Source organism: Epinephelus lanceolatus, chromosome 15, assembly GCF_041903045.1.
Source record: "Epinephelus lanceolatus isolate andai-2023 chromosome 15, ASM4190304v1, whole genome shotgun sequence".
NCBI classification, from domain to species: Eukaryota; Metazoa; Chordata; class Actinopteri; order Perciformes; family Serranidae; genus Epinephelus; species Epinephelus lanceolatus.
The window spans coordinates 13,336,743-13,355,177 of NC_135748.1; the positions used below are offsets into that span (position 1 = coordinate 13,336,743).

Sequence of the window (18,435 nt, forward strand, 5' to 3'; positions counted from 1 at the left end):
CAGCGTCCTCCAGTGACCGCTTGCGCCACATTACTGTTATAAATGCGACCTAATCTGATTTCCATTGACCCAACTGTGTTGCCGTAGTTGTCCTCGCCGTAATTTCTTCCGGGAGAAACACAGCATTGCACGAAGGGCGGAATATAACAACACGATAACAGCATATTGTACCAACACAGAAACAACCCGACAGTTTTCAGTGTTTGTGGTTTTGCTCGGCCGTAGAGCTACTTCGCCTCTCCATGCTGCTGTGCCGGGTTTCGGCAGTTAGCCAGACGCTAGCGAGATGGGGGCGGAGGTCACACCGGGAAGGCGGCCTCCTCCACCGTGCTCTCTCCTACAGCTCCAGCCGCTGCCATGGTGTCAGTCCAGGAGAAGGCAACGCTCAGCCCGCAGAGGCCGGCAATGGTCAGGGACTGTACCGAGACACTGTGCTCCTTCCTCGGACTGAGTTCCCAATGAAACTAACTGGACAGAAGCTGCTGGACCGAGAGATACAGATACAACAGGTACTGCGACTTATAGAGGCTGACCCTCCACTCCAGATGTCAAGTTTATTTCCCACTGCTCGTTGACAGCTGGACACATTGTAACACATAACTGTAAATCTTCAATACTTCATTAGGGTTCATTTTTTCAGTACTGCATGCTTTAGATGCTTCGTGAGTCAGCTGTTTCTCCCCCAGTGTAAAACAGACAGGCACCTCTCTGGATTATGCAGATTGTAAATGTCTGAAGGATCACTATGGCTTGACTTAGGTTTGGTGACACACTTAAGTGACCTATCTCCCTGTAGGTGTGTGTGTTTGTGCATTAGATTTGCACAAACCAAATGTAACTATCTGCAGTATCTCATGGATAAGCACTGGTACTTTTGCAGGAGTGCGGGTTTGCAGAATTGTACACCTGGCAAAGAGAGAGGAAGGCCAAGAAGGAATTCTGCCTACATGATGGACCACCGTATGCCAATGGAGACCCTCACGTGGGACATGCACTCAATAAGGTGATGAGTTAACTGTGTGCTTGTCATTTTTCAGCTATTTCTTACTGGTATGGTGCATTATAACAAATAATAAACAACATCTGCAGTGCCATTTCGTCTTTCTGTTACAAAATAATCATTCAAATCACTGTTTGGTCCAGATTCTGAAAGACATCCGTAACCGTTTTGAGATGCTGAGGGGGCGGCAGGTCCATTACATCCCAGGATGGGACTGTCACGGCCTGCCCATTGAGCTGAAGGCTCTGGGGGATCTGGGGACCAGCGGCCTCACTCCGCTACAGATCAGAAAGAAAGGTAACGACTGTCAGAACACTGGATGAGCATGACTGTTATTAGATTTGCACCTGCTGTAATGTTTTTATCCCATCCAGCACGGGAGTTTGCAGAGGGCGCCATAGCTCGTCAGAGAGCTGCTTTCCAGCGCTGGGGTGTGATGGCTGACTGGGACCAGTGCTACTACACGTACGATGGGGCCTATGAGGCTGCTCAGCTGAAAGTCTTCCAAGAGATGCACAACAAGGTGGGCAATAATGTGCTATTCAGCAAACAATGTTTGGTGTCTCTGTCCAGACTGAAAGACTCAATATCTATTAAAGCAAATAGTACCATTAGTAGTTTCTGCAACAGTGTAAAACCAACAAGGAACTACTGCAGTAAGCACAGGGAGAGAACTGAAACAGAATTTTGCCTCTCAGTGCCTGTAGAGTTACATACAATTAGTTTTCCCCAGACAGTGTAAATTAATTTAATTAAAATTAGTACATTTTATGTACTAATTATTTCTTTGTTGTTCTTCAGGGATTCATCTACCAGGACTACAAACCAGTCTTCTGGTCTCCTTCATCAAGGTACTGAGTCAGTATGCTAATGTAGACATTTCTGCATAGAGGCATCAATACTTTAAATCTATTCTACTCTAGATCAGTATATAAATGATTTTGAGACTGTTGTCTGCTTTAATCCTGTACCTGTGCCTCTATAGAACGGCCCTAGCGGAGGCAGAGTTGGAGTACAACCCTGAGCATGTGAGCAGAGCCATCTATGCCACATTCCCCCTGAGTACACTGCCACCTGAGATCGCCTCAAAAGGTAATACAAATACGCACACACACACACACACACACACACACACACACTCAGGTAATTCAGTTTAAAAAAAGATGATCCAGTGAGAAATCTCCTAACAGTGTATGTGTGTATGTTTTGTGTACCTCAACAGGTTTGGAAGGCATCTCTGTGTTGGTTTGGACCACCCAGCCTTGGACCATTCCTGCCAACCAGGCCGTCTGTTACATGCCCAACGCCCAGTAAGTACCAACACCACAAAATTACATTTATATCGAGGCCAGTTTAGGACATCTCAGACTCTCTGCTGACATGGCTCAGCTCTTATTAAAGCCCCTCCCACCAGACGACCACAGGCATATGCAGCGCTTCATACACTAACCCAGTGTTTCCTGTACATTGATTTATGTATTTTCATTTTATTGTATAGTTGCACACAGCTCATTCGCACAGTCCCTACTTGCCCCACTCTTTTTTTGCTTATCAGACCACAAATGAAAAAAGAATCAGTTAGCAAGTCACCCCGCAGTCCTTCCGCCTCTCACCCTGCAGCTATAGACTACTTTGCGGGGGGAGAGCTGTGGCAACTTGAATTAAGCTAGTGCAAACCCCCCCAGCGCTGGGTGTCACAGCAGGCTGGTGCCCAGCGGCAGCCCCAGGTTTAACCTGTGCAGTGGCGGCAACGGAAAGTTTGCAGATCCAGCAGTCGGAGCTGTTTGGTCCCACAGCGCTGGCTGAATTTGAGTTTCTACAGCCACTAACTGAAGTATTGTCTCCGGAGCAGGTGTCTGCTTTCCTTCCAGCAAAGTAGTTCATAGTGGCGGAGAGTGAGGTGGAGAACACACTGTGATTCGAGGCTCTCTCTAGCAGCCAGGTACATAAACATAAACTTGAATTAGCTGCAGCCATGAGCCTGTGGATCTGGTTAGCAGAACAGTAAACTATTTGCAACATTTTCTCATTTTGTCAGTCTCTTTTTTGATAAGTCCGTCCTCCTTTTTGAGTTGCTTTGCAGTGTAGGCAGTTGTTGCCAATGCTGTAATGGAAACTTCCTCTGCTGGATTTTCCATCGTTGAATCAGGCTTTCACTGAAGAGACATGCACGTGCTTCTGCATTTGTAGAACAGCCAATAGGAACGGCCTCTCTCTGAAATGAGAAATGAAATGAATGCGATTGGCCAAAGTCTCCCATCAGGCTAGATTTTCTAAAGCCTAAAGAACAGAAGCAAGAGGAGGAGCTAAAGCCTAGTGTCCTCTCAGGCTACTTTAATTATAGTATGCTCAAAGTGTATAATGGGATTTTTGCCCAGTGACGGCACAATAAAACCTCCTATCCCAGCTTTAATCTAAACTGCACCTCACCAAAGCTTAACATTCATCTGCTTCAGCCGTCCTCTGTGCCTGTAAGACACAACTGTCCCTTGTAGGGCTGCAACAAATGATTCTTTTCACTGTTGATTAATCTGCTGATTATTTTCCTGGTAAATTGATTTATTCATTTAGTCTATAAACTATTAAATAATGGTAAAAAGTCTATCACAGTTCATCTTCAGACGTCTCCATCTGTCCAACCAACAGTCCAAAACCCAAATCTATTTAAATAACTGTTAAAAAAATCAGCAAATATTCACATTTGAGAAGCTGATTGAGAATTTGTTTTACTTTTTCTTTAAAATTTCTTGAATGAGTGATCAGTTATTTAAATATTGGCAGATTGATTTTAGGTGGTATGCCCAATCATTTCAATCCCAGTTCTTTTCCCATGTTTTGTTGCATCTGTCCTTTAGGATGACTCATATGCCATTTCCTTACATTGTTGGTATTTATTGGTGTCTCTTAAACCTAAACCACATTTCCCATCAACCCTGTTTCCTGTCCCAAGGCACATTTGTATTGAGGATTACTAGGAGCTATGAAATAATGATTTGGTCTTTACAGTCTGACCAGTACTGGAGTTCTAAGGCAGATACAAATGTAGATATTTTAGAGTTCCAAATTCCAACTCAAAAAAACAAATATTTGTTTTTTGAACATCAAAGAATAAGTTCAAAATATTTTAAGTCTGTCTTAAAACACTAGTCAGATGTCTGTATGGACACTGAAACAGGTTTTGCTCACTGTAATCGTTCCTCCTGTTTGTACTTGCTGTTGTGGTCCAAAGCTTTCATTGTAAAATGTCATAATGCTTTGACAAACACTACATGTCATGTCTGTGACATATGAATGTCTTGTGATACTACCTTGTTTCCTGTCTGCAGGTACTCTGTGGTAAAAAGGGCAGACAACTCTCAGCTGCTGTTGGTGGCCACTGAGCGCACAGCCAGCATGGCAGCACTGCTGGGCACAGAGCTTGAGAGTGTAGGCACCTTTACAGGTACTGCTGACGTATACACACATACACACACTCACACACAGTGTCTTCACATTGTGTTTTGTCAGTTACAAACATAACCATGCTAATGTCCCCTCCCTTTGCCTTCTGTTTCAAGGCTCCCAGCTTGAGGGTGGGATCTGCAAACATCCCACAATTCCTGACAAGGAAGTGCGGCTCTTGCCAGCCAATCATGTGACTATGGCGAAAGGAACAGGATTGGTCCACACGGCGCCGGCTCACGGCATGGACGATTACAGTGTGGCTTCACAGTTTAAACTGTCCGTGGTATGTTTTATTTTTAAAATGTCCACCTTTAGTGAATTGAGAAAAAACTTGTTTGAACTTTGCAATTCAATGTCTTTTTTAAACATCACAGTGTCAACAGAAACGTTATAAACAACAGTTTTGATCCACTGATTGTTTTAGTCACTTCTTGAGGAGAAAAGCAAAACATAGCTGACCTGTTGTGGTTCAACATGCTGTTTGTCGCTGTGTAATTGTGTGTATGTTTCTCTTTTACCAAAGGAGTGTATGGTGGATGAAGATGGAAAGTTCACTGAGCTGGCCGGCCCTGAGCTGCAGAATCTGTCTGTGATGAGTGAAGGCACTGACAAAGGTACAGCATAATATATGAAAAGCCAGCACAGTAATACACTTTCTTAGCCCATGTGGATGTGTGTGTGTGTGTGTGTGTGTGTGTGTGTGTGTGTGTGTGTTGTTTTTCATATCTTTGTCTTTCTCTTTGTGTTTGTGGAATGGTCTGCCATTGTGTGTTAGTGATTTCCATGCTGAAGGAGTGTGGGGCTCTGGTGAAGGAGGAGCAGTGTGTCCACAGTTACCCGTACGACTGGAGGACGAAGCAGCCCGTCGTCATCAGGCCCAGTAAACAGTGGTTTATCAACACGGCGTCGCTTAAAGACAAAGCCAAGGTAACGCTGGAAAGCATGTTACAGTCAGGTTAGTTTTTGTTGAGCTGCTGTTTAATTTGCTGGGAAAATAATAGTCTGTTTCTGGTGCACATAGAGTGAAGCATTGTGCCTCACTAGGACGGGACTCACTTCACATTTATAGTTTGTTCTAAAGGAAAACAAACCTCTTTGTGTGTTTGTGTTTGTGCAGGAGGCACTGCAGAAAGTGCGCATTTTGCCAGAGTCGGCGAGGGCTGGTCTCTTGGCCATGCTGGACAAACGGACGTACTGGTGCATCTCCAGACAGCGAAGCTGGGGCGTCCCTATCCCAGTCTTCTACCACAAAGAGACTGGAGAGGCTCTGCTCAACAAGTTAGCTGATACACAACACACATGCAGATAAACTGGCTTGTACACATGCTTGGATACACACAAATACACGCACAGTCACACTTTTAGAGTTATTGTGCAAACACAGACACAAACAGCTGTAGCTGTGCAATCTTATGTCATTGCAGTCCAATTGTTATTATTATTATTATTACTAAACTTTTCTTCTGTCCCTGCAGACACACACTGTCCCATATAGCAAATCTCTTCAAAGAAAAGGGCAGTGACTGTTGGTGGGAGCTTCCTATAGAGACTTTGCTGCCAAACGAGGTGCTCAAGAAGGTGAGTGAGTGTGTCAGTGTGTATGTGAGGGTGAAATTAAAGGGCCAGTGTGTAATATCTGGCATGGTTTATTGTCAAATCTGAATCTGAATCTGAATATTCTACCCATTAATATGTTTATATAAGTGTATAATCGCTATAAAATAAAATTTGTTTGGTTTTCGTAGCCTTGTAATTATGCTTTTATATATATATATATATATATATATATATATATATATATATATATATATATAGCAAGGGCCTTGCTTTAGAGAGGTCGGCATCTTGCGCCGCCATGTATGTACGGCAGACCAAGTGGACAATCCAGCCAGCCAGAGAACGCGTTTCAAGTGTATAAATAAACCAACGAAGACAGCGGAAGGAAGGAAGAAGGAGGAGGAGGAAATAGCAGAGAGTGTTAGTAGTTCATCGATAGAGAGTAGTGAAAAGTTTTTTTAGTTATGAAGTTTGCGAATGGACCACACTTACCACGCAACAGGAGAGAATGAACCCGAACCGTCATCCGTGAGGAAAAGAAGACACAACTTCACTCCTTGTGATGCACTCTCTGCAGCGCTTTTCCTCCTGATGATATATCTCCCCAACGATGGCAGCAGTAGCACCGAATCCCATTCTGTGCAGCAAAATGGGAGCGGAGGATTCAGCCTCTCTTCTCGACCGCTCAGCATCCAAGTTCCTCATCTGTATGCTATGGCTCAAACAGGTATGGCTCTGGGTCTGTGTCCGCTACAAGAAACTCTTCAAAATCGCGTTCAGAGTCGTCCATTGCAGCTGCTATAGTCCGGAGATATTGCTAGGCTAAATAAACAGCTGAGCTCTGTTTACAGGCTACGCTGTCAGTCAGTGTGCGGGCTGGAGATTGATGGAGCAGAGGGGGGAGGGGGTGCCCGCTAGGTATTGTAAACGAGTATGTGTGTATGGAGTGTGTGTGTTACGCTAGAAGAGTCAGAGTTTGGGACGGAGTCTTTTACCCCCTGGAGTGTTACCGGAGTTTTTGGAGTACTCAAATAAACTGGCCTTTTTCCCGAACGCTACTCTGGTCTCCTGCTCGTGAGTGATTCATTATAATATCGTAACATGGTTTAGGTTTCTAAATAAACATTCACCTCGTCACTAGATAGATCTACTCCTGAAAAACTCGTGTCTGTGCAAGGCTTTTTGTCCCTACGAGGCCACCATCATTTACCCGACGGGAGGGGTGAGCGAGTGAGCCCTGCAATCTAGAATTTGACCACTGATGTCACTGTTTTCAACCCATTTTACACAGTGGCCCTTTAAGTGAGGAAAGTTCTGCTGCCCCCTAGCGGTGGAAAAAGTCATCAATGAAGCTTTAAACATGATTATTATTAGCGCTTTTCCAGTCTTCTGACCACTCAAAGCGCTTTACACTACATGTCACATTCACACATTGGTGGTTGAGGCTACCATACGAGGTGCTACCTGCTACTCAGTAACTATTCACACACACTCACACACGCTTGGAACAATATTGGGAGCAATTTGTGGTTCAGTATCTTGCCCAAAGATACTTTGACATGCGGACTGGAGGTGCTGGGGATCGAACCGCCAATCTTCCGATTAGCAGACGACCCGCCCGCTCTACCTTCTGAACCACAGCTGCCCCAACTGAAATGTTGTCATTAGTTTTCTGTTGGCCAACTAATGAATCACCTCTTGTTCACAGCTATTTCCTTGTGTGTGCGTGTGTCTCTCTATCAGAGTAAAGCCAGTCCAGTTACTGACTACATTCGTGGAGAAGACGTCCTAGACATCTGGTTTGACAGCGGAGCTTCATGGGCTGCTGTACTAGAAGGTACATCTGAAATATTTCTTGTTAAGCAGATCATAATAAGTATAAACAGATTTAGTTAATTTTGTGGAAATCAGCATCTGTGAAATACTGTAAATTCTGATGAACCCTACAAGTTTTCCTTTCTAGTATCGATAATCTTAGACCCTATCAGAGAAGATGTGATTGTTGGAAAATTGCTGTCCATAGTTGCAAATGCTTTGCCTGCTGATTACTTGTATAAAAACATATGCTTTTTTAATCCTGTTTTCATTATCTGTGAGACAGTTGATATTGTACATTGATAAGTTTGCTCCTTCAGCCTTCTTTCTCTCCATTGACACTTATCATTGTTGTCCTCAGGGTAACAGCAGTTAATTCTTCAGCTCACTGCCAGCTGTCAGAGTGCCTTTAAGCACCTCTCCTCTCATTAGTTTTATTGTAGAGAAAGCGGCTTACACTTTCCGTACACAGTCCACTAATGAAGCTGCCTTACAAAGTGTATTGTAAACAAAAGCAGGAGTTTGCTGACCACAAATATGGATTAAAAGGCAGTGCAGCCACACCAGGGTCACTGTGTTAGGTGTCTGTAACTCAACATTTGTAGAACAAATTTAGATTGCAGGTACACTGCCAGAGGTGTCCACTTTAACCTAATCTAGCAGTGAGTCCTCCATGCAAAGAGTGTACCAGTATAAGAAGAAGAGCATGGGATTTTATTCTCTTGTGAAGGTGATAGCCGTGGCTGGAGGCACTGTGTTTTTTGGGTTGTCTGTCTGTCAGTCCATCTGCCTGTCCCATTTTCGTAAACACATGTCAAGAACACCTGGAGGGAATTTCTTCAAATTTGGCACAACATCCACTTGGACTCAATACAGAACTGATTATGGTCAAAGGTCTAGGTCAGTGTGATCTCAACTGTCTCATTCTTATTAATGTGATATCTCAAGAATAACTTAAGGATTTTTTTTCCTTTCAAATTTGGCACAAACGTCCACTTGGATTCAACAATGAACTGAATTGATCTTTTTGGGTTGACAGTCAAAGGCAACTGTGACCTTGCATCTGTTTTATGCTTGTGAGTGCGGTATGTCAAGAAGGCCTTAAGGGAATTTCCTCAAATGTGGCACAAACGTCCACCTGGACTGAAGCATGAAATTACTACATTTTGTTGGTCAAAGGTCAAGGTCATTGTGACCTTACAAAACATGTTTTAGGCCATAACTCAAGAATCAGTCGCTAATAATAACAACATATCACACAAATGTCTAACAGGATAAAATGAAGAAATGATGACATTTTATATCTAAAAGGTCAAAGGGCAACTTCACTGTGACGTCATAATGCTCTGCAAAAACCCTTTCTGAATATTATTTGACATCATATCTCAGGAACAGAAGGGGAGACATTTCATCAGATACTGAATTGGTGACACTAATCTTGGGTGCCCACCTTAAAACTGCTGATTGTGTAGATCTTCTGTGCCACCGGGGGGAAGATGTGTGTGAAGCATTCATGTTTTCACACATGGATCTAAACCGTAAGAGAATCTTACGGTTGCAGGCATACAACCATGAGGCGGTAATTCTTGTTTTTTTCTACAGCAGAAACTGTTCCTCTCAACAACTTAGTCTGTTTAGTAGCCGTATAAACACTGAAGCAAATTGTGAAGAATTTACTCACGTTCACTTGTGTTGTGGAGTTTTTTAGACACAACTGCTACTTTTTTTTAGCCATGCCAGTGTTGTGGCTTTATGGATGACAAATAATTTTCATAATTTTGTGTTATGGTCGGCCATTCCACTACTGGCTAACCATAACACATAATTCTTAAAATGACTCATATGAAGATGTCACTTGTACGGAAGCCCAGAAAGGCAAATAAGTAAAAAATTGTGATTAATTTTCTATGGCTTATCTACAGTAAATTAATTTCTCTCTTCTTTATTACTTTTAAACGAGAGAAAAAAGGCTTTGCAGGATAATCTTTCTATATTACTAATACACTTTTTTGAAAATAGGTGAAAAAGAAAATTGCCGGGTGATTTTTTTTTTTTTGTTGAAAATTTGTATTTTTTTTTTTTTTTTTTTGTTAGTTGTGTTTTGTGTTGTTGTATTTCTCATTTTGGCCACAAGAGGCCAAAGTGTACCACTGCCTACCTGTTCTAAATAGGACTAAAAGTATTCATGTTATCTTCCAGGTGAGTTTTAATTTTTTCATGTACTCTAAACACAAGGTAACTTGCTACCACCCGATATAAGTACGTTGTGTACAAAAAAGATCCTGCCAAAAATTTGTTTTTTCACCCGCAAACTCTTTTTATGTGTTTTCATGGATGAAAGAAAAGGGGGGAAAAGTAACTCAGATAAATGACCCGTGCATTTTTTTCTTAGCTGGCAAAACCTGTTTTATACTTGTTCATGAGCCATAAACACAGGAGCAACAACAGTTTACATCAGACTTAGAATCAGACATATTCTTTTCCCCCTCATTTGCCTCTCAGGGATTCCATACATTTGTTTGCTTGTGAATCAGAGCCAAAAACCAGCTGACTTGCTAAGATGGACCTGTTTGGTTGTGTTTTCATTTTTAGAGGAAATGGAAGGAGACGCTGAGGAGCCTGAGTCACGTCTCAGCTGGCTCCCTGCTCCACTTCGCAAACCTCTGGTCACAGGTTGTTTGATCATCCACTTACGGGCCAATACAGCTGCCTCTGTCTGCCAATGTGTCTTTGGCCCTCTCTGACTTTGTTTCTCAGGCTTTTGCTCCTGTTGTCTCAGTCTGCTTGTCAATGTCTTTTAATACCAAGACATGTGTTACATGCCAGATGAGCATCTCTCGTCATCACTCTATCACTGAACAAGTTCTCCAGTGTCTAAATACTGAAAACAGACTTTCTCGTCTAACTCAAATTGATGAATACTCCTTATAGTGCATTTGAATGTGCTCTGAGGAGTATTTATGAATACCAAATGTGGAAGAAGGGGATTTCAAGGAACTCCGAGAGCATGAATCTCAACCCCTCCCTCACCCTTAACCTCCTCTCTTACTCTCTGGCAGTTTGTTTCTTTTTCCAGGAATGGCTTAACTCTGCAGTTCTTTCCTATTTGTTTTGTCTGTGGATTGATCCAGGACAGAGATGGATGAGGCTGAAAGTTCTTTGTGCCTTTGATGCCAGGATGCAACACCTGTCTGTCAGAAAGCTCTCTTTGTAAAATATGTAACCATCTTGCTGTTCTTGGCTGTGTAGAAAATGCATGTTAACTGAGTTTACAGCAAAGGTCAACCTTAATTTCGGTCTTTGCACATGATAAATTGTTGAATTTCCTCACTAACACTGGCTGGTCTCTCTTCTCTGTTCCAGACATTTTTCTCCTCTGGGACAGTCTTCACATTCACTAACTATTTTGTTTAGTTTTGGGGGATGTGTGAGTGTAGAAATAACTGGTATACCCCTTTTTCCTCCACTCCTCCTCCAGAGTCAGACCCCAGGGCAGATGCATATGTGGAAGGGAAGGACCAGATTGGAGGATGGTTCCAGTCCTCGCTGCTCACCAGCATAGCCGCCAGGAACAAGGCGCCTTACAAGTGAGTGCCCCATCCCCCCACTGTAGTGTGTTGTGTGAGCTAAATTGCTGTAAATTATTGTGTAATCCAGATACACAGAAAAATGTTATTGTAATTGTACATTTTATTGCAAGACAAACAATGGTAATCTACGGGATACACATTTTTCAAACATGAATAAATAAATTTAGCATCTAGTAGACATTGCTGTGGCAAGCCTACAAAGACCTGGTATAATTGATAGTGACTCTTATCATCCAAGAGTTTTTCAGTTTTGAGTTACTGAAATTAATTTACTTAATTCAAAACAAGAAGCCTTTACTTAAATGTCAAGGAGAAAAAAGTCATACACTTCGTATGGTTGTAGCTTCTTAATGTTTCATGGGTGCTTCTTAATATTTCACTCCAATAATTTATTATTTCACTTTTCTAAAGTTGGGACTCACAAGAGACTGATTTAAAAAATGGTTAAAATTGAAGCAGCAGAGAACGACATATTCTGAGTTTGGGTCTCTAGTACGGGCCAAGCTCCAAAAACACCCGATCCTACATTTCCCATAATGCAACTTTATACAATTTCAAGATAAACTATACTATTGCTTTTTAATGATTTTTTTTAAAATGACATTTTTAGGACAATCAATACTATGACTCTTTTTAATGGAATGACTTTTTTTTATGACACTGTTTACTATGATGTTTTTAAGACATTTAATACTATGACTTTGTAAATAATATTTTAACAATTTTTTTAAGACATTCAGCACTGACTTTTCAATGATTGTTTTAAAATGGCTTTTTTATGGCACTATATAATAACATTTTTCAGACATATTATACTATAACAATTTAATGATTTTTTTAATGACATTTTTAAGACATACTATACAATGACTTTTAAATGATTTTTTATATGACTTTTTTTAAATTACATATTTTACATACTTACTCTATGACATTTTTCAGACATACTATACTATGACTTAAAATATTAAGACAAAAATTTTGCAATGATTTTAAATGACATTTTTAAGACATACTCTACCATGATATTTTAAGACCTTGTTATGACATTTTTATGGCACACTATGCTGTGATTTTTCAATGATATTTTTATGGCATAGTTTCTTTAAAATGTGGACTCCACTTTCCTACTAAACTCCTGCTTCTTTAAAACCCCACACCTTAATTTTATAATGTACCAAATAAAACATATAATTTTTTTGTGCTTACAAAAACATGCTACATCAATGAAAGTGTTAAAGATAACAGTTGTAGGCCAGAATCATGTTTGCAATTCTAAAATTCATTCACACGCATGGTTAAATTATATCAATGCAGTATCCTCATTTTGGGGTTTGACATTAATGTTGTGTGTTTGTGTGTGTAGGTCTCTGGTGGTCCACGGCTTTGCTGTCGGTGAGAAAGGAGAGAAGATGTCCAAGTCTCTGGGCAACGTTGTGGATCCTGATGAGGTCATTAATGGAGGGAAGGTAAGGTCAGGGGAGAGATGGCGAAAAAGCCCCAACGACTTATTGCTCTTCTGATTTTAATAAGGTTTGGTTTTGTTCTTAGAGTGATCATATAATGCTATCTGTAATGTTAGAAACATTAAGGTGTAAGTAGTATGTTTTTAGTGATTGGAGTGACCAGACCCTTATAAGGGATCACTAAAACCCTCTTAAAGATGACCTCAATTCCTTCATTTGAATACTAAGTCTTGTTACTGACAACTTTTTGTGTCTCCTTCACACTCTTTCTCACATCTCGTCCTTTTCAGGACCCCAGTATGCCAGCCTACGGGGCAGATGTGTTGCGCTGGTGGGTGGCAGAATCAAACATCTTCTCTGAGGTTCAGATCGGACCAACTGTACTCAACTTAGCCAGAGACAGCATCAACAAGGTACAGGTGCAGTACGGGCACGGTACATGTGGCTGGATATTTTCTACGAGTCATACTCACTGCTTTCCTATTTCTCTCCCAGCTGAGGAACACTCTGAAGTTCCTGCTCGGCAACGTGCAGGGCTTCGACCCACGCGTGCAAGCTGTGGACCCCAAAGAGATGCACTACATTGATCAGTACATGCTGCACCTTCTTCGCGAGTACAGCATCAAGGTGTGTTTAGGTGTATAGCTTGTTAAGTCCACACAGTATCAACTGCCGGCAGAAATGATGGTGCTTGTGAAAGCCACTGAAGTGTGTGTGTGTGTGTCTGCAGGTGACAGACGCCTACAGTGAGTTTGATGCTGGCAGGGCCATCCGTGTCCTCCAAGCCTTCATAACCAGAGACCTTTCCAGCTTTTATTTCAGCATCATCAAAGACAGGTAAAGAGTTGGAGGAGGCTAAATGTGCTTGTGCAGCTTGTACTCTTCCAATGGCTTTACTTTACCTTAAGTATCTTTGAAACTCACACATCTTTCTCCGTCCTTCCCTCCATCTGTTCCTTCATTTCTGCCTCTTTCTATCAGGTTGTACTGTGATGCTGAGGACTCGTTGGGCAGAAGATCATGTCAGACTGTTTTAGAAGAAATTCTGGATGGAGTGACCAGATCTATAGCTCCCGTCCTGCCACATTTAGCTGAAGAGGTCTACCTACATGCACCAGGACATGACAGTATGTGTCTGTTGGTTTGTGTTGTGACACAGTCCCTGTTTCTATTTTGTGTTTGCTTGCTAACAGGAGTTTTCATAAATTGTTTCTGCAGAAGGGGAGACATTATTTAAGAGCGGATGGGTCAAAAGCAGTTCTGTGTGGCGGAGACCAGGACTGGAGGAGGCAGTGGAGGGGGCGTGTGCCATCAGGGACTCCTTCCTGTCCTCCATTCCAGGCAAAAATGCAGCTCAGTACGACCTCACCATTGCCATTGAACCCTGTTTGCTGTTTGAACTCATGGAGGTAAATTGAATGTTGTCAGCAAGCCACATGGTTGAAATAAATGCAAGAGAGTTCACAGAAGACAGTGGCAATGAACTGTGCCTGATGGGAGGGAAAGGGAATCCGCTGATTTTCAACCAGCTCTGTGTCATTGCAGTACAGATCAACAGTGTTTTGCATTCCCCCGTGCCACCAGTGCCCGGAACTCCCTACCCATCCACTGGCCAAAGTTTAACGGCAAATGAGCGGGAAGCTCTGGACGCTGTCTGCCCAGGGGGACACCAAACACTGTAGATGTGCACACAATGCGATTACACAGAGCTGGTTGAAAATCAGTTTCCTTATAACCAAATGAAAGTATACAGCAGTGATAGTATTCAGAGCTCCTTTTTTAATTAAATATAGAAAGTTAAGGCAAGGCGTGAGTGCTAAAATCATGCACACATATAATACATAATATTTTATATATACAGTATGATGAAATATGATAGAAATTAACTAACTACATGGGTTGCTAAATTCATCTATACTGTGTTGTTTGCCTACATAACACTACACTTATACCTGAACTGGCATTTACTGTATCACTTTATAAGAGGTGTGACATAGTTTTCCACTATATAAAAGATGTATAAATACAAACTCATTTTTTCCTCTGTTTCACGCCCAGTCTCTCCAAGAGGAACCCTCCTCCACCTCCTCCCAGCTGGCTGAGCTGATGATGGTAGCACGGGTCAACCTGACTGGTCAGCTACCCCGAGATCTGCCCCCAGATGCCGTGCTGAGCCACGGCACCTTCCTCATCAACCTGGAGGGTGAGGAATGTCAACACTGAGATGGTGGCCCAGAGATTAATCAGTGAAGACTGGGGGAAGCAGTAGAGTTTGTCTCATGTCATAGTAGACCTTTTTCACAGCACACATTTCCACCCTTCAAACACAGGTGTAATGACACTGACAGAGTCAGGGCCCTGACACAGTGTCTGCTGCTTTACTTGAATAGTGGCACACCTAAATGGAACAAAGCCATTGTTAATGCTATTATTAGACATGGGGAACACATTGTTAGTAAATTATTAGTGCAGCACTTTGCCCAGAAAGACCTTATGAGGCATTGCTTTCAGGCCTTTTTAAATCTGTTCTCGTCTTTTCTACTTTGGCAGCATGAAGAGCCTTACTTTAAGTGTTCCTAATATTGATTCATATTCATATCACTTTGTTTATCACCAAAAAAAAAACCACTTTAATTTTACCAGATAGACTCCTGAACATGTTGAAAACCACATTTAAAAAGGCCTACATTTATTCATAGCCTCCGCACTTTGGATACTCTTGTTTTGCACAGATTTTTATTCTATTATAGTTTTGGGATTATACACTGCCTGGCCAAAAAAAAAGTCACCACCAAAAAAAAAGGTCATACACTCTAATATTTCGTTGGACCGCCTTTAGCTTTGATTACGGCACGCATTCGCTGTGGCATTGTTTCGATAAGCTTCTGCAATGTCACAAGATTTATTTCCATCCAGTGTTGCATTAATTTTTCACCAAGATCTTGCATTGATGATGGTAGAGTATGACTGCTGCGCAAAGCCTTCTCCAGCACATCCCAAAGATTCTCAATGGGGTTAAGGTCTGGACTCTGTGGTGGCCAATCCATGTGTGAAAATGATGTCTCATGCTCCCTGAACCAGTCTTTCACAATTTGAGCCTGATGAATCCTGGCATTGTCATCTTGGAATATGCCCGTGCCATCAGGGAAGAAAAAATCCATTGATGGAATAACCTGGTCATTCAGTATATTCAGGTAGTCAGCTGACCTCATTCTTTGAGCACATACTGTTGCTGAACCTAGACCTGACCAACTGCAGCAACCCCAGATCATAACACTGCCCCCACAGGCTTGTACAGTAGGCACTAGGCATGATGGGTGCATCACTTCATCTGCCTCTCTTCTTACCCTGATGCGCCCATCACTCTGGAACAGGGTAAATCTGGACTCATCAGACCACATGACCTTCTTCCATTGCTCCAGAGTCCAATCTTTATGCTCCCTAGCAAATTGAAGCCTTTTTTTCCGGTTAGCCTCACTGATTAGTGGTTTTCTTAAGGCTACACAGCTGTTCAGTCCCAATCCCTTGAGTTCCCTTCGCATTGTGCGTGTGGAAATGCTCTTACTTTCACTATTAAACATAGCCCTGAGTTCTACTGTTGTTTTTCTTCGATTTGATCTCACCAAACGTTTAAGTGATCGCCGATCACGATCATTGAGGATTTTTTTCCGGCCACATTTCTTCCTCGAAGACGATGGGTCCCCACTATCCTTCCAGTTTTTAATAATGCGTTGGACAGTTCTTAACCCAATTTTAGTAGTTTCTGCAATCTCCTTAGATGTTTTCTCTGCTTGATGCATGCCAATGATTTGAACCTTCTCAAACAGACTAACATCTTTTCCACGACCACGGGATGTGTCTTTCGACATGGTTGTTTAGGAAATGAGAAGCAACTCATTGCACCAGTTGGGGTTAAATAACTTGTTGCCAGCTGAAAGATAATCGCCCATGCAGTAATTATCCAATAGGAGGCTCGTACCTATTTGCTTAGTTAAATCCAGGTGGCGACTTTTTTTTTGGCCAGGCAGTGTATTATATGATATAGATACTTAAAACAAATTATCCTGCAGGTAATCACCCTTTAATATAATGTGTTAATAACTCCACTAGGAAAGCTTTCTGGCCAAAAAAACCCTCTTAAAAATTCTTCAAGAAAATCATCTGTGAAAAACACAAGGGGGTGCATGGGGAAGTTAAAACTCACCTGCAAGACATGAATGCTTTTGGTCACATTTAGAACATGGGGTATTTGTGCACTTCATGCGGTTGAAATAGTTACTACAAGAACAAACACATTAAGTTATTCTGACAAATAAAAATAGCTGGCAAAGCTTTTTGTTCCATCTGTTTTCACAGATTTTTTTTTAAGTAACTAATTACCCTGGCAAATTTTTTTCCCTACATCACAAATGAAAAAAAACAACCTGTTCTGAAGTCAAACACAGGAGTGAAAACTATTTGGATCAAACAGAATTTCTTCTCAGTTGCCTCTCAGGGCTTCTGTATTCTGATTATGTTGCTGGCTTCACATGAACAAGCTGACTGGTAAACCCACAGTAATAGCGAGCTTCATAATACAGGCTATCCAAAAGGTGTGCAGTGAATAAGGTCTTTACTATTGTGGACAAAATGTGAATAAGTGATGACTCCTAATATGCTCATTATGTGTGTCTATGCATCTCTTCTTTCAGGTGGTGTTATCCGTGAGGACAGTGCCTACAGTATAGCAGTGGTGCCCACTTCTGCTGCCCGGTGTCCGCGCTGCCGCCGCTACACCGCAGAGTCAGCAGACTGCCTGTGCCTGCGCTGCCAGACCGTCATTTCACAGGCACACTGACGGGCCACACATCCTGTCAAACACCGTTGTGTTCCCTTGCTTTGGGTGCAGCTCCTCTTAAGGGCTGAATAGAGACCAGGTTTTACAATCCCTGTTGCCATTAGCTGAGAGATTTCAAACTGACTCTACATCAGCTGTTGCCTCACTCTGGTTTTCCTTCATTTTGTCCGCTGCTAGTTACAAGAACCTGCAGCATGGCTTTGGGAAAGAGCGGCTTAATAGCAGATAACAAAGCATACTGTCACTAAATGTGCTTCGGGCTTCACTGTAAATGCACTTACACACTTTTCTATAACAGCAGGGTGTGAACTTTAAAACCAAAATGTTTGCGTCAGTCATGATCACTTGGCTGTGGCATGAATGTGCTGGTTATACATGTGATCTTGTCCATGAAGCAATCTGATAAAGCATGAGCACAGCTCTTTGTTGTATGTAAAGATGGAAACTGATGATACTGACTTGTATTTTCAGTCTGGGAGGGATGCCATTCAGGGGGATTGTGTGTTTTTTTTAAATGTGTAAATACGTGAAAAAGGAATTATTTGCGGTGAGTGTCACTGTGTGACAACAGTAGAGAATTTGTACCGGGTGTGGGTAAGTTCTTGTGAGTGCTTACCTTTGTATAATAAATCCTGTTCATTGTAAACTTTCCCATGAAGTTGAAAGTGTATGAAAGAAATCTCTAAATTATAAATAAATGGAGTTTTATCTCTAAGTGTCAGCGGG

General features: G+C 41.9%; 1 protein-coding gene across 2 annotated transcripts; it reads left to right on the forward strand.

Moving 5' to 3' along the window:
• The first annotated feature begins 107 nt into the window (after positions 1-107).
• Positions 108-18,428, forward strand: iars2 (isoleucyl-tRNA synthetase 2, mitochondrial). 2 transcript variants are annotated; one of them, XM_033642263.2, is made up of 24 exons: positions 108-509; positions 881-1,003; positions 1,144-1,297; positions 1,375-1,523; positions 1,802-1,851; positions 1,986-2,092; positions 2,223-2,310; positions 4,327-4,442; positions 4,558-4,727; positions 4,968-5,058; positions 5,220-5,371; positions 5,562-5,722; positions 5,920-6,022; positions 7,745-7,838; positions 10,409-10,489; positions 11,295-11,403; positions 12,773-12,875; positions 13,163-13,285; positions 13,368-13,499; positions 13,603-13,709; positions 13,854-13,999; positions 14,091-14,281; positions 14,931-15,075; positions 17,564-18,428. In XM_033642263.2, the coding sequence occupies exons 1-24, from the start codon at positions 243-245 to the stop codon at positions 17,707-17,709; spliced, it is 3,108 nt and encodes a 1,035-aa protein (XP_033498154.1). In that variant the 5' UTR covers positions 108-242; the 3' UTR covers positions 17,710-18,428. The 2 variants fall into 2 exon arrangements, with proteins under 2 accessions (XP_033498154.1, XP_033498155.1); XM_033642264.2 differs by lacking the exon at positions 10,409-10,489.
• The last annotated feature ends 7 nt before the right edge of the window (positions 18,429-18,435 follow it).

Excerpts from the sequence above, each read along its gene's own strand:
- iars2 (XM_033642263.2), top strand. The coding sequence starts at position 243 with ATGCTGCTGTGCCGGGTTTCGGCAGTTAGCCAGACGCTAGCGAGATGG. Across the intron at positions 11,404-12,772 it reads AGGAACAAGGCGCCTTACAA|GTCTCTGGTGGTCCACGGCT; the intron begins GTGAGTGCCCCA and ends TTGTGTGTGTAG. Across the intron at positions 14,282-14,930 it reads TGCTGTTTGAACTCATGGAG|TCTCTCCAAGAGGAACCCTC; the intron begins GTAAATTGAATG and ends TTTCACGCCCAG.